The following is a 27,803-nucleotide window of genomic DNA, read 5'->3' on the forward strand; positions in this document are numbered from 1 at the left end:
AATTGAGTCATTTGTAGAGACATAGATGAATCTAGAGACTGTCATACAGAGTGAAGTAAGTCAGAAAGAGAAAAACAAATACCGTATATTAACGCATATATGTGGAACCTAGAAAATGATACAGATGAACCGGTTTGCAGGGCAGAAATAGAGACAGAGACGTAGAGAACAAACATATGGACACCAAGGGGGGAAAGCGGCGGGGGTGGTGGTGGTGTGATGAACTGGAAGGTTGGGATTGACATGTATACACTGATGTGTATTAAATGGATGACTAGTAAGAACCTGCTGTATAAAAAAATAAAATTCAAAAAAAAAAGGATCCTTCACAGCATTATTCCAAGGATTAAATGCAAATACTTGGTAAGCTGTAAAGTGAATTATTAGGCTGATAAAGTAATATCATAGATATATCTTGATTTCCTTAAGGTACTCCACTATAGCTGTCACTCACAAGCTGGATTGATGAGTGACTAATTGCACTGTTGCAAAAACATTTTTGATTCTGCTTGTTTTTCGCTCTGGGCCAACTCCCTTGGCAAAATGGTCAGTACTTCCGTCTCAGACAACCCTTAAGTAAAAAGTTTCAGGTGGGCCATTGGATACGTAAGGCTTTTTGGTGTTCTCCAGAAGCCAGAAATGACTAGATGGAAAAGATATCAAAGAGTCATACTATTAATTTCAGGAATCTTAAGCGAAAAGTTGCAGGAACTCCGAAGAAATACCTGCAGACGGTACCTTTTACACTTAGAATTGCTCAGGCGGAATGAGCATGTGATAAGACTTGTAAATTCCAAATTACATTCAGTTGTATGTAATAAAGAGATTTAAGACGTTGAGAAAATATGTATTAGTACTGGGAAAGAAATAGAAGAGTTGAAAAAAAATGATAATAAGTAGTTGAATCAGATGAAAGTGTTCATTGCCTAAGGAAAACCCCACAGCTATAAGAAAAATAATCATTCTGAATATTATATTTCTTGAATTAACAAATGCACTCATGTTTTGATAGAATTGAAAAAAGAATGTTAGGTAATAAAATGCTAGCACTGTGTGTGCATATATCTCAGCTTTTTCTGGATTCTCTTAATCAGGCAGACCTCATTTTATTGAGCTTCACAGATACTGCATTTATTACAAGTTAAAGGTTTGTGGCAACTCTGCGTCCAGCAAGTCTGTTAGTGCCATTTTTCCAACAGCATCCACTGATCACTTCATGTCTCTGTGTCCATTTTGGTAATTCTCGCAATATTTCAAACTTTTTTCACTAATATTGTATCTGTTATGGTGATCTGTGATCAGTGATCTTTGCTGTTACTACTGTGACTCGCTAAAGGCTCAGATGATGGTTAGCATTTTTTCTCAATAAAGTATTCTTTAGTTAAGGTGTGTACATTGCCTTTTTAGACATAATGCTATTGCACACTTAATGGACTACAGTATAGTGTCAACATAACTTTTATATGCACTGGGAAGCCAAAAAATTCGTGTGACTTGCTTTATTGTGATATTCATTTTATTCGGTGGTCTTAAACCAAACTCACAATGTCTCTGACGTGTGCCTGTATTCATATGCACTTAATTCCTGTAAAATTCTTGTAGATAATGTTCCCAAAAGGTCTGTATATCAGAAAAAATGCAGGTTCGGACCAAAGGAGGATACCTCGACGCAGCCGTTTTGATGTCACACTGCTTGGATTTCCTAGGCTCAAATTAAGGATTCATAGCAAATTGGTCTTCACTCAGGGTCATCCCTGTGCATGAACTTCTTAGGTCACACCTTAGCCCCCCACGTGGCCTGACACTTACGCAGGAACGGGGGGTTGCATGGTGTGGCTTGAAGAGCCCATTTCTCTCCAAAACTTGGGGCCTGCTTCAGATGCCGAATCCCTATCTTAGGGCCTCTGCTTGGATGATTCACCCCCTCTGAATCCCAGTTTTGAGTTTCTGGGGCTGGCTTGGCCAGTGGTCAGTCCGCGGGGTGTGGGTGAGTCTCTGAGCAGCCAGAGCGGGGGCTGGGAGAGGGCAAGTGTTGTCCAGGGCAATAGAAGCCAAATCTCGGTGATGTGAGGGCGGTCACAGTGACTGCCCACCATGTCCAGGCGAGATCCCCAAGGTGAAAACAGGGAAAGGCAAATCTGTCCAGTGGGAATTGGGTGGGAAGTTGAGAACTGGGTAGCTGTAGGTACCCCCGGGGGAGTAAGAGGGTCCACAGCACCTCCAGAGGCTCAGTGGTTCAGTCCTCAGTCTAGACCAGAAGGGGGCTGTCTTTGCCACCAGGGTTGGGGATGAGGGCAGAAGGACATTCCTTAAAGACTTCTTAGAAATTTTTTTTAAGTTGAAGTTGATTTACAATGTTGTGTTAATTACTCCCGTACAGCGAAGTGGTTCAATTATACACGTATATATATTCTTTTTTTTTAAATACTCTTTTGCCTTATGGTGTATCACAGGATACTGAATATAGTTCTCTGTGCTCTACAGTAGGACCTTGTTGTTGAACCATCTTCTATATACTCGCTTACATATGCTGACCCCATCCTCCCACTCCATCCCTCCCCGATTAAAGATTTTTTTTTTTTAACACAGGTATGTTCATTGTGAAGTGTGGTCCATTAAAAACTCATTAGAACTCATTACCATGTATGATCCTACTCACAAACTCTAGTTTTCCAGATGAGTAGCAGATGGGACTAGGAATTAGCCGAGCGAGAAGGACTATCCTGCAGGGGGAAGGTGTGTAAGGGGGGACATGAGATGTTGCAGGAAAGCAGCCCCGTGACAAAAAGAGACACACAGCGTGAGCCCTGCTAAGTTGCAGAAAATCCAGAACCAGACCCCGTAGCTCTGACTTAACAGGATTCGGATTATTCCAAATCTCCAGTAAAATAACAGCAGGACATTTAATCAGCTGAGAAATTGTGAATATGCTGATATGAGATTAATACACTGTAATGTAATCAAGAGTTCAATTTTGTTGAGTATTGCTCCTGAGTTTCGTGAAATGAGACTTGATCGACTGCACTGCTCAGAACCCAACACCTCATTTGAGTAATTGTATTTCCTCTTTTCAAGGATTATTACGTTGTGCTGTTTCCTTGTTGAATTTCATCTGTTATATTGCTCCATTTTGAGATGGATCGGTCTCCTAGGACACTCTCATAACCCTTCCTAAGTATGATTTACCTAAACACAGTAAATTTGGTGAGCCAGTTCTCTGACACTTTTATCCATTATTAATGAGAGCATTTTGACATCATTTTAACTGCAGTAAAATCTCAGTTAAAGAGAATGAACAGAGACTGGGTTCTTCTGGTTAATTACATCTTATAATTATCTGGGGGTTAATCTGAAGATCCTTTTGGTTCTCATTCTCCCTGTTGACTTTTATTTTCCTAGAATTTTATTTTACTTTTCAGTCTGATCAGCTCTGGAATCTCTTTTTCCCTGGATAAATTATAATCTTCAAGTATCTCAGGTTCATTGATCATTTATTCATTCATCCATTTGCTCAGATTTATTAGGGAGCTACTAATAGGTAAGGAAGACACAATCACGTCAAAGGCAGACATAGAAATGTGTCACAGGGAATCAAGGGAAAATTCTGGAGGTTGCTTTTTTTTTTTTTAATTAATTAATTTATTTATTTTTGGCTGTGTTGGGTCTTCGTTTCTGTGCGAGGGCTTTCTCTAGTTGCGGTGAGCGGGGGCCACTCTTCATCATGGTGAGCGGGCCTCCCACTATCGCGGCCTCTTTTGTTGCGGAGCACAGGCTCCAGACACGCAGGCTCAGTAGTTGTGGCTCACGGGCCCAGTTGCTCCGCGGCATGTGGGATCTTCCCAGACCAGGGCTCGAACCCGCGTCCCCTGCACCGGCAGGCAGACTCTCAACCACTGCGCCACCAAGGAAGCCCCTGGAGGTTGCTTTTTGAACAAATTCTAGTTTATAGTTTTTTTTTATGAGAACAAAGGGAGCTTTAGAAGATCAAATAAAAAGTATAAATAGTGAGTCAGCACATGAAGTGGAGATTCCAACATTCTTTTTTTGCTTATGTTGCTTTTAATGGCATTTGAGATTAAAGGTCAAATAGAATTCAACACAGTAACCCTTGTAAAGCTTGATAATCTATATTTGAAGATTCTAACTATTCATCTCTTCAGCCAGAACTTCACTTCTCAACAAGATGTCTGTCTTTATTGCACTTTTCATGTCTGTTTACCTCAAATCCTAACCAGCAAAATGGGTACCTTAATTTTTAAATTAATTTTTATTGGAGTATTGTTGCTTTACAGTGTTGTGTTAGTTTCTGCTGTACAGCAAAGTGAATCAGCTAAATGTATACATATATCCCGTCTTTTTTGGATTTCCTTCCCATTTAGGTCACAGAGCATTGAGTAGAGTTCTCTGTGCTATACAGTAGGTTCTCATTAGTTATCTATTTTATACATAGTAGTGTATAAATGTCAATCCCAATCTCCCAATTCATCTCACCCCCTCCTTCCCCTCTTGGTATCCATAAGTTTGTTCTCTACAGCTGTGTTTCTATTTCTGCTTTGCAAATAAGTTCATCCATACTATGTTTCTATATTCCACATAGAAGCATTAATGTACAGTATTTTTCTCCTTCTGACTTACTTCACTCTGTATGACAGTCTCTAGGTCCATCCATGTCTTTACAAATGACCCAATTTCATTCCTTTTTATGGCTGAGTAATATTCCATTGTATATATGTGCCACATCTTCTTTATCCATTCCTCTGTTGATGGACACTTCGGTTGCTTCCATGTCCTGGCTATTGTAAATAGTGTTGCAGTGAACATTGGGGTGCATGTATCTTTCTGAATTACAGTTTTCTCTGGGTATATGCTCAGTAGTGGGATTGCTGGGTCATATGGTAGTTCTATTTTTAGTTTTCTAAGGAACCTCCATACTGTTCTCCATAGTGGCTGCACCAATGTACATTCCCACCAACAGTGCAGGAGACTCCCTTAGTATATAGTTTTTTCGTCATTGCCTTACACAACGTGGGTCACAGAAAAAAATCTTTATTGACGGCAAGATTCCGGTGAGCTTTGTGTTGACTGAATGAAGCCGTTCCCCTCTTTCCATTTCAGAATTTCAAAAAGCATCATTATTCTGTGATAAGGCCTGCCTCGGTTCACATTTATAAAATTGCCACAGTGAGATGACGTTCCACTTGCTATTTTTGTTTTATTATGACATACTCTTCTCATAATTTTATTTCACAATTCAGGTGCCGCCAAATGTTTGGACATGATTTCTGAAAGATTTTTATTCTGATGACACTAACCTGAATTCCACAAGTAAGCCCAAACAGCCTTTGTAAGATCCACCAGTTTTGATTAGATCAGTCAATTAAGATTTTGCTCGCTGATCAGATGTGTTCAGCAACTAGCCTTTGGAGTATTTCTGTTTTGGTAGCATATATTTCCCTGGAGTCTCCACACTGACTGGGCAGCTTCTCCATACTGGAGTCCAGTCTTGGCATCAGTTTTCATTGCTTCAAATTTTCCTTGCTCTGCTGATCAGAAACCATTGTACCACCCTATTAAACTTTGTTCATTTTGTTATTTTAAAGAAGATTCCATTCAGTTTTCTACATGAGGTCCCCAGCGTTTGACCCTAATGTTACCAAACCAAACTTGGGTCTCCTCACCAGCCATGCAGCAAAGCCAATCCACTGAGACTGGGTTGTGGTGAAGGAAAATACAGCGTTTATTGCAGGGCCCAGCAAGGAGAACGGGCAGATAATGCTTAAAAGACCTGAGCTCCCTGATGGCTTTCAGAGAATAGTTTTTAAATGTAACGTTTTGGGGGAGGGCTGCAGGGTGCATGACTCTCTTCTGATTGGTTGGTGGTGAGGTAACAGGGTGATGTTTCCAAAATCTCAGTCATCGACCTTCTGGCTCTAGCCAGTCTGGGGTCTAGTGCTTGTGGTCAGCATGTAGTCACCATCCTCCACCTGGGTGGGGGAGAGGTTCCTGAAGAAGCCCACAAAGATATGCATCAGATTATTATGCATATCCCTTGAGGAGGAATTAGGACTCTGTTTTATCACTGAACTCTTGTCATGACTTTTCTTGTTCAACTGCTCTTCCTTTGTTTCTGTGTTCGCTCACTTTCCTAATTAGTCACTGCTTGTGCCTGCTTTTTGGAACGCAGGGAAGACCTAGGAGACTAAAGCCTTTTTCTACAAACTAGTAATGGGGAGGAGGGACAAGGAAGGGCTTTTGTACCCAGGAGGGCCCTGCAGGGTCCTGCTCGGTTGCACTAATGCTTTCCTGAAAATGAGTATGAAATATGAATATATTAAAATGAGCTATGAACTTACACGTTATAAGAGGGTTTTTGCCCTTTGATGGCTAAACTTGTAACAGTGGTTATGGTTCTAATATTTAAGTATTTTTAAATTATCAAGTGCCGTCTCACACAGCACCAGAGAGTCAGTATGGAATGTAAATAAAAGTTATTTTCTCATTAAAGATCTTATCTCAGAATTCAGTTCTCCCAGTTTTATTGAAGAGACATTTAGTTGCCAGAGGAATTTCCTCATTTGTTTTTTGGTTGGGACAAGGAACTTCGTGACTGGGGTTGCATAGCTGACATGGACACTTAAATGTGGATTTTATGGACATTTTAGAGATGTTTCCAACACATGTCCATTGGCCTTTTTTTAGAAGACATTGCATCCTCCAGCTACATCCAGTTGGCTTGAATAATGCCTGTTGGAGCGGTGTGTTTGACGGGCTGGTTAAGCCTGAGTGAAGGTGTTAGGGATGGTGGGTGGGTGTTCTCTGTAGCAGAGCTCCTGAGAGGGTGAACGCTGGGTCCCACTCAGGAAAGCAGTTATGTTAAATAGTCTCAGTACCGTATGTCTCCTCTTACAATATTTCCTTGGTTGAGCTCTTCCTCTGAAAAAGAAAAACGCCTCTTCCTTAGTGACATGGTAACTTAGCTCATTTTGCTCTTGTGGTTCTGTCAAGTGTTTCATTGCTTCTCCCCACTCATGCTTCTGGCCATAGGACAGGCCCACATTTCTTGGAAGTCTTACTCCAGACTATTACGAAACATCTATCAGAGCAGATGAACTTGATCCAGGAGGCTTATCATGCTTTGTCAAAGTGTGATCCTCAGTCCGGCAGGGTGGGCGTCACCTGGGAGCCGGTTAGAAATGCAGACTATCAGGCCCCATCCCAGAGCTGCATTTTAGTAAAGTTCCTGGGTGACTCATGGGCACGTTGCAGTTTGACAAGCACTGCTTCGAGAGGCGTTCCGTGATCTTGATGGCCACCTTGAGGACTCCTGCTGAGCACTGCCTAAGTGGGCTCTCTGTTCCAGTCACCGTGCTGAGCGTTCTTCATGCATTATCAGTTACAAACTTTGCATTAGATCTGTCGAAGAGATAGTATCACCCCCCTTCTGCACACAAAGCTGAAAGCATAGAGGGGCTAAATAATTTTTAAGGGGCCGAGCATCGAGTGTGTAGCAGAGTAGGCATCTGAGCTGTGATGTTTGCCACCAGAGTTTGTCCTCTTTATCAGGTAGTGTTTATTCAACTTGCAAATGCTTCCAGCACGCTCATTCAGAGTGTTAAAAGATAATTTTAATTAAAAGGTAAAATCGTGGCTCTCATACAGATATGAAAATGAACACTTTTAAAATTTTTATTTAACTCATCACTGAGGAAGCGGGTAAGGGGTGACAGCCCGTTCAAAGGAACAAGATGCATTTATAGGTCAGGCATATTGAGATGAACATGGCAAGGGAGACAAAGATTTTCGCACTGTGGGGAAGGGTTGTCTCTCCCCTGGACATAACCCATTTGCCCGTAGACAAGAATCGTCTTATGTTGCTATCACTTAACTTCAATACATAGGATTGCAAGATAGCTCTGTTAAAGGACAGGCAGGCAAGGCAGATTTTATGCAGTACTACTGCAGTGGGTGTAGGGACTCCTGCAGTGGAGTTCTGCTGTAGGGGAGAGAGATGGGACTCAACTCTGAATCCAACAGGAAATGTGGGAATTTATAGCCAAGGAGCAGGTGGGGGTCAGTGGAGGGAACATCAAGGGGTAACGGATGATTCTCGCCAAACCAGCCTGCGAGGAATCTTGCCAAAGGCAGACCAGGGTGATTGGATATGGCCTGGGGGATGGTGGAGGATGAGGAATTGGGTCAGATAGCAAGGGTGATCCCACCTGGAGGATGGGGGATTCTGGATGAGCTGACTTAGCAGGGTTCTTGTTAAAACTGGTCTCTTAAGGACATGCCCACAAATGGGTCCTAGTTGAAAAAGACCTCAGAGGAGCTTGACTAGAGTTTGGTCAAGGAGAGACCATTTGTCAGTTCCTGTAGACTCAGAATCAGGTAACCTGGAGTGGCGAGTGCTGTAGACAATGAACAGCTCTCCACTGAAGAACAAATGTTTCCCTATAAGGGGAGGTGGAATAACACAGTGCCTAAGAACACAGACACGTAGTGTCTGGGTTCAAAACTGTACTCCAGTTCTAACAGAGTGACCTTACGTATGTTCTTTAATCTTCCAGTGTCTTATTTCTCTCAGCTATAAAATGGGCACAGTCCCTACCTTGTATATTCGTTGTGAGGAGTGTATGACACATGAATCAAGTTGACAGCAATACATAGCGCCTGATGACCGTCCAGTGGATGTTGCTGTTATCACCTTCATGCTTAACCGGGAAAGCATGTCAGAATTTTTGCATCAAAGAATCTGGTTATTAGTATCAAAAATATACTCAGCTTATCCAAAGTTTGCAAATGCAAAGCACATTAAAGAAAGGTCAGAATAATCTTGGCTGTATCAAGTAAGAAAATATTGTTAGAGGTGGGTTTTAAAAGACTTAGAAACACTGTACTGAGAGCAGTTCCATCCTGTCTACACTTTTGAGTTGATCTCAAGGCCCCAAGGATCTCACACTTAAGGACCAGTGAAAAGAAGCACGAATGGTCCAGTGCTAGTCACTTGTTTTCTTCCATTTGTTCTCAGTCTGCTCCTATTTTATTTTACCTCTACTTTGACCCTCCTCTTGCCCATCTGGACTTGAAGTTTAAATCAGTCTCCATGGGCCTCCCTGGTGGCGCAGTGGTTGGGAGTCCGCCTGCCGATGCAGGGGACACGGGTTCGTGCCCTGGTCCGGGAAGATCCCACATGCCACGGAGCGGCTGGGCCCGTGAGCCATGGCCGCTGGGCCTGCGCGTCTGGAGCCTGTGCTCCACAACGGGAGAGGCCACAACAGTGAGAGGCCCGCGTACCGCAAAAAGAAAAAAAGAAAATCATTCTCCGTATCAGACTTGTCCTTCTGGTGACCCTTACTTCAACCTGCTTAGGTAAGGCGGTGCTCCCTGTGTGCCTCAGAGGGCTTATACCTAAACCAGATCCACCTGTTCCCCTTGGGCAAGCTGTGGAGTGGAGGAGACTGCAAGTTAGATGGAGTGAAAGTCTTTTAGGTTCCCTACTCTTGATCCTTCTTTTAACTTTATAGTGGTAGGCAGTGGTACTGTTAATGGGAAGTTGTGTGCTTCAATGGATACATTGGCATTGTTCAGATCACACACCTCTGAGTTAGCTGATACTGATCCTCCTGGGAACAGTTTTACAGCTCTGCAAGATGTAGTTAGCTCAGAGCAACACAAAATAATTCTTATCTCTCAATATGCAGATTACATCCTATCTGGTAGCAGTCCAATGGACTTCCTTCTATTTGCACATTCATTTCAGTACTGATCTATAAGTCTGTGTGTTCTGTGGCTTCTGCTTTGAACTGGTTCCCTTATGGGGAATAAAAGAAAATCTTTAATGCATGTTCGTTTCATATCTGTATGATATTTATGATTGTCCTTTTTTTTTTTTTTTTTGCGGTACGTGGGCCTCTCACTGTTGTTGCCTCTCCCGTTACGGAGCACAGGCTCTGGACGCGCAGGTCCAGCGGCCATGGCTCACGGGCCCAGCCGCTCCGCGGCATGTGAGATCCTCCCGGACCGGGGCACGAACCCGTGTCCCCTGCATCGGCAGGCGGACTCTCAACCACTTCACCACCAGGGAAGCCGAATGACTGTCCATTTTTGAAAACTATCAACAGTGGTGGAGGGACCAGAATACCGTAGGGTAACTGATTTAGTAAGAGAGTTAGTTAATTAATCGTTGTCAAAGGTAACCAAAGACAGGTAAAAAGTCAAGGTGAAAAACCAAGTTAGCAGAGATTATTTGTAGAAATTTCTGCAAGTTAAGGTGGCTGCAGTGTTCATGTATAAGGAAGTGAAATTCTAATGTAGCCATTTTCAAAGCGGTTCTTAATATTTTGAATTAAATGATATCCACCAAAACACAGATTCATGGTTTCTTGAAAGTAACGTGATGGTGGGAAATAGCCAGCATCCATTCTGCAGACTCAGCATGGTAAGCGTGTGCTTCCTTGTCTGTCCTCTGCACCAGGCTCTTTGCTCCAAGGTGACAGGGACACGGTTTTGTCCCCGTCCTTTCTCCAGTAGCCATAGTTCTCTGTGGCACAGATGCCTGGTGAGTGACTGAACAAAGAGTTTGGCCAGGGTCTTCCCCTCATCTCTGTAGACACCAAGACTTGATTTCGTCAGTTCTTGGGTCTGATTTCAAAGGCAGACTTGTGTTCACCACACTCATAAACCAGAATATTAATTTGTCAGTTAAAAAGAGTAATCAACTCTCCCGGTAGACTGGGATGCTTGCCTTTCTCCCTCGGGGAACTTGCATGGCATGGGGTGCACATGATAATTAGGTGTTTGCTTGATGAGCTTGAAGTGAGCACAGTTGGCCCCTGTCCCGTCTGTCCTAGAGCTGGCAGGCCAGTTGTCACACCAGTGGACAGGGGGATTTCTGCTGATGGTCAGGACGCACTCCTGGCTCATCAGCATCTCTTCCCAGGAACGGGGAAGGAGTGTGCAAGGTACGTAGATAGAACAATTCCTATTCTTTGGACTTTCCATTTTTAGGCTGTGTTCCCCATCTGTTAAAAATTGTTTCTTCAGAGAGAATAAAGTTGATTCTGTTTTAAGCTTTTGATTTAGATTCACAACTCAGTTTTTGCCCCCTTTCTGGCCACTGTAAATAGAATTTGGATGTCCCAAGAACTTGGGACTTCCCTGGTGGTCCAGTGGTTAAGAATCCACCTTCCAATGCAGTGGACATGGGTTCAATCCCTGGTCAGGGAACTGAGATCCAACATGCCACAGGGCTACTGAGCCCCTGAGCCACAACTAGAGAGGAGCCCACGCGCCGCAACAAAGAGCCCGCGTGCCACAACTAAGACCCAACACAGTCAAGAATAAATAAATTAATTTAAAAAAAAAGAATTTGGATGTTCTTGACACTCCTCAGTCACTTACACGCAAATTATTCTTTGGGATGTTTTATTTGTCCAGGGACTGAATGCATATTGCATTAATTAAAGGTCATTAACTCTGTATTTTAGTGGACCTTGTGGATACCAACTAAATAATGATGACATTACTTTGTAGGGACTGAATCACTTGTTCTGGTTAAGAGATATTCTTTGCATTTTCAGAGCCTTATTAGTTTTCAGTACCCATTGTAGTCTGTAAGCTTCTTGCTATATTGTGAAATCTTGCCAGTTGGTTTTCAACTCAAGTGTGACTTATGAAGATAGAATTTCAGATCAGCCACACAGATAACAATGATAGCAGAAATGCTTATTTTTTGTGTATCTTTCCCCTCATCTTATTAAAGATTTTTTTCCCCCGTGACATACTGAAGTGATGAAAACGTGCTTGAAGGCTTGGTTGCCGGTACCAAAAAAATAAATCCTATAATTCAATAATAAAAGCAATCAAAATCCATAATCTAAGACTCGCAAGGAATGGCAAAAGGAATTTGTACCATTTAATGGTTAGCAAACTGTCAGTAAAAGATGAGACTGGAATTACGGTCAAGGGCCAGGTCCTGGACGGCTCTGTGTGTCCCTCTGAGGCTGAGGGGGGGACACGGAAGGGAAATGACACGACCACATGTGTATGCAGGACCACCCACCTCAGGGACCATGAGGATGGAGCAGAAGGGAAAGGGCCTAGCGTACTGGACACCATGAATTTATCAAGGCACCAACCCACCTACCTGGGTGATTTTGTTCCCAGCAGTCCTCAGGGGGCAGGTATAGGAATGCATTAGGCCAGAGGCTGTATTGCTCCATTATGGCAGATTTGCAAGGTGGATGTGAGAGAATGTTGAAGGAGCAGGAACTTGGGCATGCTGGTGAGATGCTTCCCATGCTACCAATGAGCAGACAAGCAATCTTGTCTAGTGACGTGCAAGCAGAGATTGTGATCTTGTAATGGAGCAATTGAAGAGACATTGGCAGGGCATTTAGAGCCATCTCAGCTCTCTGGTCTGGGATGCCTCAAGCACTAGCTTGGTTCATCAGGTTCTAGCAGATCTCCAGGAGGATGGCCACCGTCCCTCCATGACTTGTCCTGGGGGGCTCTCTCCACTATATATTTGGCAGATTGTAGGTAGGCTGATTTTTTTCTCTTCTTTGGCTAATTCTGGTAAGAAATTCTTTAAAATGGCTTTCACCAGCAAATTGAAATTAAAAAAAAAAAACTATCAGTTGATGGAAAGATAATTATTATCTTTATAATAGACAATTATCTGTTATCTTATTTTGAACCCATGAGAGTCTGGCCCCAGAGATTTTGGTTCTTAGAGGGTTTTTTTGTCTCCCAGACCCAACTGCTCAGACCGCCAAATTGAGTTAGTTTGTGGGGGGCAGGGGTCCCTCTCCGTTCATGTCCTAGACTTCTACCTACATGTGAGATCCCTGGCAGCAGCAGGCTCTGATGTGCTTTCTCTGCTGCTTCCTTTACCATTTCAAGTTCTCCCTGAATATCCAGTCCTTTTGGATGGGCCATTCCAACCTGGTCCCCAGTCATCCGTCCTCGGGTTACAAATCAGCCCACATGACTTGGAGCCATCTCATCTTCTGCCAGGGTACTTGTGACCCCAGGTCTTTGGATTTCCTACTTTCATCTCTTTGTATTTCCCTCTGTCCCCTTTGCCTTGTCTGAGAGATGTCCCCAAATCAGAAGGTGAGGAGGATTTATTCTAATGTCTTCATCTGTGGTGGATGCCATCTTCTCAAATAGGATCATGACCTCTCTCAGCTCAGACCTGGAAAGGTTTCCTCTTTTCCTGTCTCAAGAGCAAGTAACTCCCTTGTGGTTCTCCTCATGAGCTCAGATCTAAGGAACGTCTAATTCTCACTTATTCCCACAATGGAGAGGACTGATGGTCTAGCCCTCTCCCTGGAAGGTCTAATGCCTTCCACTTCTCCACGGGTCCTGGCATCTCTTATGGTGTCAGGTCTTCAAGCATCTTAAAACATGGAGGTTATATTGTTAATTTGTATTTCTGTCACTTTGAATAACAAACATTGTTGAAAACAGCATGAGCTAGGAGTCTTGTCTAAGAGGCAGTGAAAGGGGTTCTATTGGCCAGGTGCCTAATGTAGACAAACATTTGAAGTTTATGGGTTCCACAGGTCAGTATTTTAGCGTTTTCCTAGGAAGATTTTAATGACATTAGATGAAAAGGAAGAAAACTAGGAAGATCCTTTGAATGAAAAGGGGGCAGGAGAGAAAGAGAGAACTCAAGGGGCTCCCCTTTCTGTTCCTTTTACTGTGAAATGACTTCTGTGGGTGGGAGAAGTATTACCATACCATCCCCTATTGTAATGACAACAACTGAGGAAACAACACAGAATGCATTTAGGAGAACAAGAACACAACATTTATTTAGTAACTTTCGTGTATCAGCTGTTTTTATACCCATCCCTTGTAATCCCTTGTCTTGGTCCATTCAGGCTGCTAGACCTGGACTGGGTGGCTTATAAATACCAGAAATTAATTTCTCACAGTTCTGGAGGCTAGAGGCCCAAGATCATAGCATGTACAGGTCTGGTGTCTGGAGAGCCCACTTTCCCATAGACAGCCATCCTCTCATTGTAACCTCACAAGGCGGAAGGGGACCAGGAAGCCCTCTTGGGCCGATTTTATAAGGGCACTAATCCCATTCATGGTCACCCCCTCCTCATGACTTCATCACCTCCCAAAGCCCCACCTCCTAATACCATCACCTTGGGGGCGAGGGTTTCAACATATGAATTTTGGGGGGACACAAACATTTAATCTGCAGCATCCCTATAAACTACCTTATTGAGTAAAGATTTAAAAAGCAAACGCTTGGATTTAAAGGCCAAGGTCAGAGAGTGGAGCCCAGATTCAAGGCTGGCCCTGCTGGCTGACACCTAAGGCCCCTTTTGTCCCTCTGGCTTCATTCTTCATTCTCTCACCTCCACTTCCCCGCAGGTACCCTCATGTGCTTTCCATGGGCCTTCTGTGATTTCAGTTGGGCAAAGCTGTTTGGACTTTTTATTAACAAGGATACTCTCCGATTTAAGGAAAGTGCTCTGACACCGAACCCTGGGTGTCTGTATGTCACAGTTTCACAAATTCAGTCTTGCGAAGCCATCAGAATTCAAAGCACTGCTGGTTCAGTAATTCACTTCATTAACGGCGCTGCCTGAATAAAATACACAGCAAATTAGAAATAAACAAATCCTTGGAAAGTACGGTAATACATTCAGAAAGCACAGAAGGTGAGGCACGTAGACGGAAGGAGGAAGGAAGTGGGCAGGGGGAGAAAATCGTATCAAGATAAAGAGGGAGGGACTTCCCTGGTGGCGCAGAGGTTAAGAATCCGCCTGCCAATGCAGGGAACACGGGTTTGAGCCCCGGTCTGGGAAGATCCCACATGCCACGGAGCAACTAAGCCCGTGCGCCACAACTACTGAGCCTGCGCTCTAGAGCCCGCGCGCCACAACTACTGAGCCTACGTGCCACAGCTACTGAAGCCTGCGTGCCTAGAGCCCGTGCTCCACAACAAGAGAAGCCACGGCAATGAGAAGCGCACTCACTGTAACGAAGAGTAGCCCCCGTTCGCCGCAACTAGAGAAAACCTGTGCACAGTAACAAAGACTCAATGCAGCCAACAAAAGAAGATAAAGAGGGATTTTGTGAGCCCATACGTATTTTGTGCAGTCTTTTTGGGCAGCCCTTCTGCAGGATTAATTCGGAATCTCTCTTGTTCCTATCTTTATCTTGATACCTCGTGCTACCTCACCTCCCATATCCAACTTATTATGAAGTCCTGTCAGTTTTACCTCCAGAATAGATCTCAAGTCTGTCAGCCTCTCCTCCTGCCAGTGGGCAAGTGGATGTGGGCTCTGGTCCACTCTCGGATCCTGATCGCCTCTTTCTCTGGGCACAGCGGATGATGGCCTGTTTCTGACAACCACTGTGCAGTCGGGTCGGGCTGCAGCTAGTTCTGGCCAGGCTGAAGCATCCGGATACAGAGTAAAGCCTTCCAGCACTTTCTTCCCCTGCCACAGCAGTTATGGAAGTGGGCTGTTGAAAGGAAGGCGCCCCAAGCGTGCAGTACGCAGTATTCCTAGGTCGCAGGGAGCACGGCCGCCCTAGAGAGCTACCCAGTGTCTAGTGGGCATTTCGTGAGTAAGAAACAGACCTGTGCGATGCAGAGCAACTGCCATTGGGTGATGTCTCTGAGCACGTCATAGTCTGTTCCATCCTGGCTGGCAAAGCACGTTGCCGTCCTCTCTCTCCTGGAGCCCTGCAGAAGCCTCCTAACTTTCCCACCTTTTCTGTAGTCCTGCTTCCCCTCGTTTCATTTCTCAGTCAACCACTTAAAACACACATGAGGCCAGGCCCATCCATCACTCCTCGCCCCTAACCTATTGCTCCCTGTGTCCTTAGGGTCCATTCTAAACCTGGTTCACCAGGCCTGTGTGCTCTGGCCCCTACTTTCTGCTCCAGACACCCTTGAGCCCCACCGGCCTCCTTTCAGCTCCTCAAACATTCTGGGGCCTTTGCACCTGCTTTCCCCTCTATCTGGAATGTTCCCCCCTCTTCCCAAAGTAACGCCCTTGGATCACCCTGGGGATCTCCACCCAAATGGCACTTTCTCAGAGGCCCCCCGCCCCCAGGATGCAGGCATCTCCCCACTGCACTCCTCCATGGCACCCACTGCTGTCTTCAGGATCCTAATAACCACAGATCACAATTTGGTATTCATTCCTGTGGTGGTTTGTTTGATATACATCGTTCTCTTTAACCAGACTGCAAGTTCCACTAGGGAAAGGGGCTGTGTGCTGTGTTATCCAGCTCCACATCCTAAGTCTCCTGTGCCCGGCTCCCAGCACATATTAGATCCTCAGCAAATACCTTCAGGGTGATTAAATAGATGCTCTACCAGGAAGTTGGAGTTGTGTGCATGTTTCTGAAGTGTAGGGAAAGTGGTGGTTGATATTTTTTTGAGCATTTACTGCGGTAGGCGTGGTACCGGGTGCTTTTCATTGTTTCCTCTGTCGTGTGTATATCATGACAATAGCACTATGGGGTAAGGACTAGAGATGCAGAAACAGGCCTCAATCAGTCCAATAGCACACATGTGTCCGCAGGGCTCGCTAGGCAGCCCGACTCCATGACCCATCTCCTTAACTCGCTTTGTGATTTGGTTTTGTTCCAACTCCAGTTTTTCCAAGTTCATAAAACAATAGCAACAGACCCTTATATCACAGCTACTGTAATAATCAAAGGCCAGATTTATCTTGCCTTCTTTTGGGAGAGAATTACTGATCTCCTGTGTCTGCATGCTTCCTAGCCAGAGACATCTTTTAAAAATAAAGCCTGCTTACACACACAATGATTAAAACTATTCAATAACTTGTTCATTGTACATACTAACCTCAAAATATGAGAACCTGAAAATACGGCCCCCCATGGAGTATTCTTTTCTGTTTGACTTTATCATGTCAACTTTTTTCTTTTTTAATTTAGACCCTTTGTTGTAGGTGAAAATGTCAATTTCCTTTTCCACAGAGAAATCCGATAAAGGGATGAAAATCAGACCTCAGTTGGGCCCACTTTATCAATTAAATCTGCTTTTTGTTAACCGTATCTCATAAGCTCTCCTTTTAAATCAATCTATTTTTTAATCTCTTTCACAAAACAGCACATATCTGAACGAGAAGTTCCTCCTGCCGACAGAGAGATGCCAGAATCTGCAAGCCGGCTTGGAGACTTTATCTAACAAAACGAGAAAGTAAGTTCTACTCTTTGCATTTAATGTAATTTTTTTAATGGAACTTTATTTATTTATTTATGGCGGCACTGGGTCTTCCTTGCTGTGTGGGCTTTCTTTAGCTGTGGTGAGTGGGGGCTACTCTTCATTTTGGTGCGAGGGCTTCTCATTGTGGTGACTTCTCTTGTTGCGGAGCACAGGCTCTAGGCGTGCGGGCTTCAGTAGTTGTGGCTCGCGGGCTCTAGAGTGTAGGCTCAGTAGTTGTGGCACACAGGCTTAGTTGCTCTGCGGCATGTGGGATCTTCCTGGACCAGGGCTCGAACGTATGTCCCCTGCATTGGCAGGCAGATTCTTAACCACTGCGCCACCAGGGAAGCCCTCATTTAACTTTAAAATAGGTGTTTTGTAAGTGTCAAAAAATGTTTCACGGCGTCTTTGAAATCATTTGGAAAATAAGACTGTTTGCGAGAAACCACATATCAGACAATAACGCATATATGTGGAACCTAGAAAAATGGTATAGATGATCTTATTTGCAAAGCAGAAATAGAGACACAGATGTAGAGAACAAATGTATGGATACCAAGGGGGAAAGGGGGTGGTGGTGGGAGGAATTGGGAGACTGGGATTGACACATATACACTATTGATACTGTGTATCAAGTAGACAACTGATGGGAACATACTGTAGAGTACAGGGAACTCTACCTAATCCACTGTGGTGACCTAAATGGGAGGGAAATCCAAATGGGGGGGGATATCTGTGTGTGTCTGGCTGATTCATTTTGTTGTTCAGTGGAGGCCAACACAACAGTGTAAAGCAACCACACTCCAATAAAAATTTTTAAAAAAAGACTTCACATGGAGGAATGACCTTGGGCTTGGAGAAGCTCCGTCGGGTGAGGGGGATGGTGAGGGGCTGAACAGTGCAGACCAGGGTCCGACCCTGGCACTGGGGACTCTATGTATCTGTCCCCGAATCCACATTCACTAGACACTCTGTGTAGTTTTACCAGCTCAGCTTTTCTAGGCCCTGACTCTTTTTGAGAACCCCATGGCATTCCAGACCCTAATCTAGAGAAACGCACACCTGTATCGAGCTGCTTACATACAGTCCCATGAAGGTTAACAGGTTGACCCCCCACCCCCACCCCCGGCCCCAGTCCCAGCTGTGGTTCCCTCCCAGCTTCCCACACCTGCTGACAAGCCTGTACTTCAGAGAGTCTCCAGCACCATCTTCTCTGAACTGGGGAAAAAGAGTTCGAAAAGCTCCAAGCTGCGTGCGAGGAAGAGCTACTTGTGGCCTGAGGGTCCGATGGTAGAGGCGCTGCCTTGGCTGTCCCTGGAAGGGGGGATGGCGGGGCCTGGGCTGGCACCTGTAAATCTCCCTGGAAGGGACCCGTCAGAGTTGCAGGTCGCTGCGCGCTTGCCTGACCGAGTTGGAAAGTTGTGCGGGGTGAGGAGAGCAGGTGCCTCATGGCAGTCGAGACCCAGCGGCCTTTCCTTCTCTTTTTCTTCCTAATAATCAGTCTGGCGATCAGTCTCTCTCCTCTGTCTTCCTCTCCTCTCCTCTCCTCTCTCTCTCTCTCTCTCTCTCTCTCTCTCTCTCACACACACACACACACACACACACACACGTGCGCACACACATCTCTTCCTCTTTTAATGTTAAAAACAGTTTATGGGAGGAAGCAGTTAAAGCTGCCTATAATCCATGTACTTCCATCCCTGGAGGGTGACCCAGGGGCGGGGGGAGGAAACTGTGGTAGGCAGCCTGGTCTAATCTCCTTTCAACTAGACCTCGGGTAATAGACTAAGAATACTCGCCGAGAGGAAGGGACCGTTGTCCACTGAAATGTCCCAGCATCTGCTCCCTGCCTGAGGAACTACGTATATTAAATGGAACCCAGGATCCGTGAGTCCGGTCTCCCTGCAGAGCAGCCCATGGGCTGTCCAGCTCTCTAGGTGTACAGGGAAATGTTTCCTAGTTTAAACGTTCCTGCTGTGTAAGGAACCCAGGGACCTCACTTAGAGACCTCACCTACTCTTCTGGGCCGGAGGTGCACGTCCTATGCAGGAAGCCAGGACCGAGGAGGCCACCTTGGGCGTCCCAGGTGCCTCTGCTTTGTCTGAGCCTCCTGACAGCCTGGATCCTTGAAGTTAGTGGGAAAGCCTGCTACCCAGTAAGATTTCTGATTTGAGTGAATCTGGTTTGACAGTCCAACCCTGTATGTTCCTGTATGTTAGCTCAGTTTATTACAATGGATAGTCCTCTGGAAATGTTTGTTTTCTTTTCCTTAAATTCCAACTGATGGGCCTAAGCGTCCTAGAGCAATCCACTGTGCTGCGTACTTGCATTTGCTGCACGTGACCCACTTCTCTTCCTGCACCACGGTTTGGTCTGTGTCCCGCTTTGCCCTGGGAGGCCGACCTACAGAGACTTCATCCATAGGCTCCTGGCTCCTTTGTCAACTGGTTTTCTTTGCATTTGACTCAGAGGACAGCACTAGAAATGGATCAGGAACGGGGAGGAATGAAAAGAAGCTTTTCTCTTGTGATGCTGCTGCAGGCGAATTCCATCCTTGACCGAAGGAAGGTGTTACATCCTTAATGAAGGTCATGACTTTTGTTAAGTGTCTCTCTCTCTCCTTTTTCACTTCATTCCCTCCACTGGACTCTTCAGCCTAGGGGTGAGCTCTTAATGGTCCCCTGATACTGTATTTGGATTTTCCTACATCCAGCCCAGGACTTTGGGTGGGAAAAGTGCCTTCTTTAAGCTTTTCTTAAATGACAGTTTGAGCAGGCCACTGTTTTTGCCAGGACCCTGGCTTGTGGTAGATGGGCCAGAACTAACAGGTGCAAACGCTTCTTTTCTTGCACAATAAATACATTGAATTTTGAGGTGGATGTAAAGCAGCTCATGCATTATAGATGGCACCGCACATCTGTTTTGATCATATCGGAGCCATTGTTTTGCTTGTTGTTTGCTGGGCTCTTTCTGAAACTTTTCCTGAGGGACTCAAATTCCAAATGTCTTGCGGCACCACACCTCATGAGAGTAGAACTTGGAAAAATTGGTCCTTGCTCCGCATTCCCTGCGACAAGCCTGTTGTATCCCTTGCCCGACATGTGAGTCAGTGTGTGAAAGTTTCAACTGACTCTCTTCACCTCTCTCTCTCTGATATGAGCTGTCTTTGTTCCGCAAAGTGACAAAAGTGCTTAACGTAACCATGACCCATAGCTGTACTTTGGAGCAAAGCACTTGAGTCATCGTGGTGGAAGGTTCTTTAATCATGGAAGGTGATGTTGTTTTTCAAGGCAGAGAATTTTACAACTCTTTTATGGGCGTCCACAAACATGGTTAACTGCAGCATGCTAATGAGATTGCCTGGGCATATGTTCTCATGTTTGTTCTCTCACTTTTTTCCTATTGTTTTGGATTTGGTGCTAAGACCTTTTCTCGGCTGTTCTTTAGAGGGATGCCTTTTCATGACCTGCACAGTTTTCAGCCAGCTTGTGTAATTAGCCTGTACTGTTATTCTGTTCGGCAAAGGTCTAGAGAAAGTAGGCATGAATTACCCATTGTTATGAAAGTGTTATTTTGCACTCAGGAGACTAATTTGTTCAGTTGTATTGTCTATTGTCCGGAACCGTGCGTTCTGTGACCCTGCTGTTACAGACGTACAGGGGACAATCAGGAAAGCTATTCGGTGCGTGGTGATAAAAGGCAATTTCATTTTCTTAGAAATAATGATTTAGTTCTCTCTTTTTTTTTTTTTTTTTTTGCCTCGGTGCGGCATGTGGGATCTTAATTCCCCGACCAGGGAGCAAACTGGCGCCCCCTGCAGTGGAAACGTGGAGTCTTAACCACTGGACTGCCAGGGAAGTCCCTAGCTCTGTTTTTTTCATGGTCTGTTAAAGAGTTAGAATCTTCTCTTTCCTCAGCCAATTTGTCCATTTCAGATGCTAAAGTAGAATTTAGGAGGAGGGCACTAGAGTGGGAGGGAAACAGGGCTCTGTCTCCCACTGGTCTTGACCACAGTGTTCAATAAAAGGAAGTTAAACAGTTGCCATTGGGAAGACCATCGGGATGGGGTACCATGTATCACAATTCTTTATTTTCTGTTTAAGACTGTGAGCTCCAAGACTATGAGTTTGTGGTTCTGTCCATGGTGCCTGTCACAGGGCTCAGCACATAGTCGTTGCTCAGTAAGTATTTGTGGGATTAAACTAATGAATGAATAAATATACCTCTTAGATCCTCAAAGCATTTCCTCTACCATCTCTAATTTGTAGCTCTTAAAAAATTATCCATAAACTTCAACTCCTTTTTGAAACCTATCTTTCACTTCTCTGGCTCTGGCTCTTACTTTGAATCTGAAGTTTTCTGTTTTTTCCTATTTCATTCTTTCTTCCTGAATGTTTCTCTGGGTTTCTCCATCCCAAACCTTTTTTACCAGGTGTCTCCCAGATAAAATATTATCATGAACTAAAATGCTACCTAGCCGGGGCTTCCCTGGTAAGCGCAGTGGTTAAGAATCCACCTGCCAATGCAGGGGACACGGATTCTTGGTCCAGGAAGATCCCACATGCCGCAGAGCAACTAAGCCCTTGTGGCGCAACTACTGAGCTCACGTGGCGCAACTACTGAAGCCCGCGAGCCACGAGTACGGAGCCCACATGCCGCAACTACTGAAGCCCGCGCGCCTAGAGCCCATGCTCTGCAACAAGAGAAGCCACCGCAATGAGAAGCCCGTGCACTGCAATGTACAGTAGCCCCCACTCACCGCAACTATAGAAAGCCCGCGCGCAGCAACGAACAGTAGCTCACCGCAACTAGAGAAAGCCTGCGTGCAGTAACGAAGACCCAACGCTGACATAAATAAATAAATAAATTTATTTTAAAAACATCTTTAACATACTACCTAGCCATCTTATCACGGCTAGTTTGCATTTTTCAGTATGGCAAAGATTACTTGTAATCTTTTGTGCTATGTGTATATCATTTTAAAATGTTGACCGTCTGAATATCCAAGTTGTCCATTTTAGTCCACATTGTTTCAGACCAATGAGCTGGTTTTTCAAGAGCAGATACTTCAGAGGGGCTGATCCAGGAAATGAACTCATCCCTCCCCATCTTAGGTTTTGCTGCCTCTGTTCTTGTGCCTTGTTCTTCCTGTGTTCCTCTTGCATTTTCCCAGATGATCCTGGACCCCAAGAAAATGTACATCTATATTTCTTCAGTTTCCACCACCTGGTCAGGGTGGATGAACTACTCCAACAAAATCTCCCCAAACACAGTGTCATAACACAGTCTTGTATTCTCTCTCATGCAGCATTCAGTATAGATATTCCTTCCTGGTCAGGCAACTGTCCTCTGAGTACTGACTCAGGGATCCTGGCTCTTTCCATCCTATGATGCAGGCATCTTCAACAGGTGATCCCAGGGTTGCTGCTGAAGGAGAGGGTGCTATGGAGAAAGCACACCCAGCTTGGAGGGGACACACATCACTTCCGTTCACTTTCCCCTGGCTGGAACTAGCCTACCTAGATGTTTCGGGTCGTGTGACTGGGCTTGGCCAATAGAATGTGAGTGGAGCTGGTGTGTGCTTGGCGTGGGGGAAGTAGTGCCTGGCTGGGATGCTGCTTACAGCAACAGCTATGCTATAGAAACAGAGCGCCAATCAGTGACGTCAACCAGATATTTCCGCGCCATATGTATTAAATAGCTCTGCCATTCTCATCATTCTGTTGACTCTAGGCCCTTCAGGTCTTCCTTAAAGGTGGAAGGAAACATTTTTCTTAAACAACAGCAATCTCTTATATCTTCTGAACACTTGAGTAGTTTAAATAGTACTTCTAGTGAAAGGAAATATTTAGAGCTCTTCTTAGGCACAGAGTGTAAGCCACTGCCCTGTAACTTCCTGTGCAATCACCAGGGCATGAAAAAGTTGCTTGTGTTCAGATAGCTTTTCTTGGTAAGATTCAGATTCTCAGAATTAAGGTTTGGAACACAGGCTTGCACAGGCTAGGTGTGGCTTGAAGCATACACTGCTTGGTGAGTGCGTATGTTTGATGAGCTACTTCATGCCGTACCATATAAAATTACTGAGAACAAGAGAATTTTCTGAAAGGATCATCTTAATGGGGCATCCTAAAGATGTCTGTTCGAAGGCTCTGTTTTGCAGGATGAAAGGCAACGTGAATTGAAGGCTGGCCCCAAGCGTTCTTCCTGTTTATTATCTCAGAGAGCACAGCATGACCTGAATTGCAGCTTGAAAAGAAGAAGTATAAATTATGGCAGATCAGGCTTCAAAAAACCTGACTCTGAACATATCACTTGACAGCCTGTTAACAAAGCAAGTATTCCTAAGTTTTCACTTGTCTGTCAGGAAAAACGGTTTGTGGTCATATACAGGATTTTCTTGGCATACAGTGTTATATGACTTGTTCACCTAGCTTTAAATCTATGGTGCTTTCTTTGCTTCTTAAAGAGATACCCACAGTTTTGTCTGTCTTTTCATCTCTGACCCTTTAACTTGCCTTTTGTGGTCAGCTTTTAAGGACTAGCCCTTAAAATCTAGCCCTACTTCCTCCCCTTGGTATTGAGGTCAGAAAGAAGAAGTTAACACAAAACAGCCATTCATACCAACTTGGTATGTTCTTAATATCTTGTGATGTATCTCTTGGTAACCAAAGGAGTGGCTGTGTTTGCTCGTATAAACTTTTAAGTTGGGGCAGGTGAGCTAACATCAAGGCTATGATAGAAGTCTCTGAAAAGTTTTTTTTTTGCAGTTGTGTCAAGTCTATCCAAAGGTGGTTTAGCCATCATTCTGTGCCTCAAAGAATACATAAGAAATAAACCATCATACAATTTAAGAGCTTGAAGGAATAGTCTCTTAAATTCTTCTAATCTGTATACTTTTTTATGTGTAAGTTTTGTTTTTCTAAAAAATCTAATTTCCTCAGTTTAACGATAAAAGTGGGATTATGCCTTGTTCAGAGTCAGGCAACCCGTTAAAGAAAAGGTGGGAAATAAAATATTTTGTGTGTGGTTGTTGATGCTAGAAGGTAAGTAGAGGAATTCGAGTCTGAATTCCTTAGTTAATAAGTGGCAAGAGTTGCTTAGTATCATTTGTTACCGTGCTGAAGATTGGAATCATGAATTATTTGATTATAAGTGTTTGTCGGTGGAAACAAAACCGAATTTTCCCTCAGAGGAAAACTGAAACACTGACCTTCTCGTTATACTGCAATCTTGATTATGTATTCACATTAGGCATTATTTCCAGTTTTAGAAGTGGGATGGAGAAAGAAAGCAAATCTGTCATTGATACTTCTGCTCACCGCTTTCAAATATATTAAAGGTATCGTCTCTTTACTATTTGTGGTAGCCAGACTTCCAAGATGGCACCCAATGATCATTTCCTCCTGGTATTTACTTGCTTTTCCCCTGCCTCACTGAATAGGGCTGCCCTGTGTAACCAATACGATATCGTAGAAATAATGATGCCGCATTTCAAGGCCAGGTCATAATAGGATATGATAGCTCTGCTGTGCCTGCTCTTGGGTTGCTTTTTGCTCTGGGGGAAGCCAGTTACCATGTCATGGGCACACTGAGAGGTCCACATGGCAAGGAACTAAGATCTCCCACCACCAGCAGCACCGCCTTTTCAGCCATGTCAGTGAAGCTCCTTGGAAGTAGATACTTCAGCCCCGACCAACATCTTGACTTTACCTCCTAATGAGCTGCTGGGCCAGAACTCTCCTGCTAAGCTACTCATGAATTCCTGACCTACAGAAACTGTGCAGTAATAGTTTATTGTTGTAAAACAACTAAGCCACTAATTTTTTTCATAATTTTTCACATAACCACGGATAACTAATTGACTACTCAATTCACAATCTTTACGTTATGATATTTTTATCATAATGACAATTATTAGGATTACCAAAATTATCAATAGTGGTAATAGCAACTACCGTTTTTGTGGACCTATTGTATGCAAGATAATTTAAGTACATCTACAGTCTTTGCAGTATTTCTTCAGAATAGCTTTTGTTATTCTAATTCCACAAGTGAAAGAGATGAAGTCGGAGGGTTAAATGGCTTGCAGAACATCAGACAGTTAGAAAAGGCAGAGCCGGGGCTTGGATGAAATTCTGACTGTTTTATTCTCACTACTGTATGGTTCCAACCTAAATGAGAACAGAATTACAAGTCACAAATACAGGAAGAGAAAGGCATTTGACTTTAAAATGCGAAGCTACTGAAAAGCAATCTTCCTCCAACATACCATATACTTTCCTCACTTTTTGTTACTTATTTTACTTAAGCATCCATAATGTAAATATACACAGGTAGCTTTATCTTGTACAGCAACCACTGTACCCTGATTGTAACTCGGGGACCAGTATGGCTTTTCTTGGTAAGATCACGGCGGATGGCTAATTATTGTCATAGTTCAAAACTAATATCTGAAACCTTTGGGTGTTTTTATGTTCTAATCATATATTAATTTTCAATTTCAGAAACACACAGCAACTTCTCTGTGTCCAGAACTATGAAGGGCACAGAGACAGTTAATCTCAACCTGGAGGTGTGTATCATACTCCCTGGGAGCTTTTTCAAAGGATGCGTGGTTGAGAACAGGTTGAGAACTCTTGCTTAAGGAACACAATGATAAAGAAATTATTTCTACTCTTTAGCAGCTTGCAGTATATTAAGAAAGTCAGGGACTTCCCTGGCGGGCCAGTGGTTAAGATGCGGCACTTCCACTGCAGGGGCCGCGGGTTTGATCCCCGATCGGGGAACTAAGATCCTGCATGCCACGCAGTGCGGCCAAAAAATAGAAAAAAAAAAAAAAAAAAAACCCAAAGCAAAAAAAAAAAACAAACACCACCAACAAAAAAGTCAGATAGTTACAATACTTTATTTTCTCCTTCTCGATCTTTGTAGATTCCTCCTCATCTCCCCTCACTTTTGACACTGGAGCGTTCCAGCACTCAGTCTTCAGACCTCATTTCTTTTCATCCTCAGACCTCAGGGACCTCATTTAGTCTCATGGACTTAAATACCATCTACATACTGATGATTCCCAAGTTTGTATTTCCTCCCTAGACCTCTTTCCAGGTTTGTATTACCTCTGCCCAGTGATCACCTCCCTGGGGTACTCATAAGGAATCTCAAACCTTATAAATCTCACAGGATCTCCTGGATCCACCCACTGGAACTTTGTACTTCAGCACTGTTCTCCATTTCAGTTAATGGCAACTCTGTTCTTCCAGTGCTCAGATCTGAATGCTTGGCGTTATCCTTGACGCCTTTCTTTTTATCCATCCCATTGTCTGTCATTAAATCTCACTGGCCACCTTGAAGTCATACCCAGAAGCTGATAATTTCTTACTCTATCACTTCCACCCTGGACCACGCCATCTTTATTCCACTCCTGGATTGTGGCCAACATCTCCAAATTGCTCTTCTGGTTTTCACCCCTGCTCTCCTAGAGACTGTTCTTAAGGAAGTAGACAGTGGGAACCTTTCTAAATGTAAGTCAGATCAGGTCACTTTTCTGTTCTAATGTTTTCGCATTTCACTCAAAATAAAAGACAAAATTCTTAAAGCAGCCTACAAGGTCCTTAGAGCACTTCTCAAATATACATGTAATGTATTTGCCAGTAACAGCACAAAGGAGCTGTTACGGGTGGGAGCCGAGTTGCATCAGGCTAAGGAAATGACTACAAATGGCAAAGTAATAATTATAACAATGTGTAGTTGGGTTCAGAACATTAATGGATGTAATATAGTATAACAAAGATTCCACAAAAAGAAGAAAAAGGGGAGAGAGCAATACAAGAGTACTATTTTTATATATTAGAGCAATTAAGCTAGTATAAACTGAAAGCTGATTCTGATAAGATGTGTATGGTAAACCCTAGAGCAACCACTAAAAATATAGTTTAAGTTATTAAAGATGTCAAAATGCTACATTAGAAACATTCACTTAAGGCATAGGAAAGCTGTAAAGGAGGAATAGGGGAACAAAAAATACATGAGACATAAAAAAACAAAAGTAAAATGGCAGAGGTAAATCTAACTGTATCAGTAATAACATTAAATATGAGTGGATTAAACCATGCAATCAAATGGCAGAGATTGTCAGACTGGATTAAAAAGCACGATCGGGCTTCCCTGGTGGCGCAGTGGTTGAGAGTCTGCCTGCCGATGCAGGGGACACCGGTTCGTGCCCCGGTCCGGGAAGATCCCACATGCCGCGGAGCGGCTGGGCCCGTGAGCCGTGGCCGCTGAGCCTGCGCATCCAGAGCCTGTGCTCCACGATGGGAGAGGCCACAACAGTGAGAGGCCCGCGTACCGCAAAAAAAAAAAAAAAAGCATGATCAAACTATGCTATCTACAGAAGACACATTTTTGGATTCAAATACACACATAGATTGCAAGTAAAAGGATGGAAAAATGTATATCTTGCAAACAGCAACCACAAGAAAGCTTGAGTGGATATATTGATATTAAAAAAAATAAACTTTTAAAACAAAAAGTGTTAGTAGAAATAAAGCAGATCTTATCATCATAAAAGGGTCAATCCAGCAGGAAAATATAA

General features: G+C 43.9%; 1 protein-coding gene across 1 annotated transcript in view; it reads left to right on the plus strand.

Annotated features, from left to right (window-relative positions):
* Positions 1 to 27,803, plus strand: part of ST8SIA6 (ST8 alpha-N-acetyl-neuraminide alpha-2,8-sialyltransferase 6) — a gene marked incomplete at both ends in the record, with an annotated part of 126,287 nt that overhangs the window by 47,840 nt on the left and 50,644 nt on the right. Inside the window, one exon of the mRNA XM_081226977.1 lies at positions 17,117 to 17,206. Coding sequence (XP_081083103.1) covers positions 17,117 to 17,206 — 90 coding nt within the window. The remainder of the gene's footprint in view (positions 1 to 17,116; positions 17,207 to 27,803) is intronic.

This window comes from Mesoplodon bidens, assembly GCF_964165515.1.
Source record: "Mesoplodon bidens genome assembly, chromosome: 3".
Classification (NCBI taxonomy): Eukaryota; Metazoa; Chordata; class Mammalia; order Artiodactyla; family Ziphiidae; genus Mesoplodon; species Mesoplodon bidens.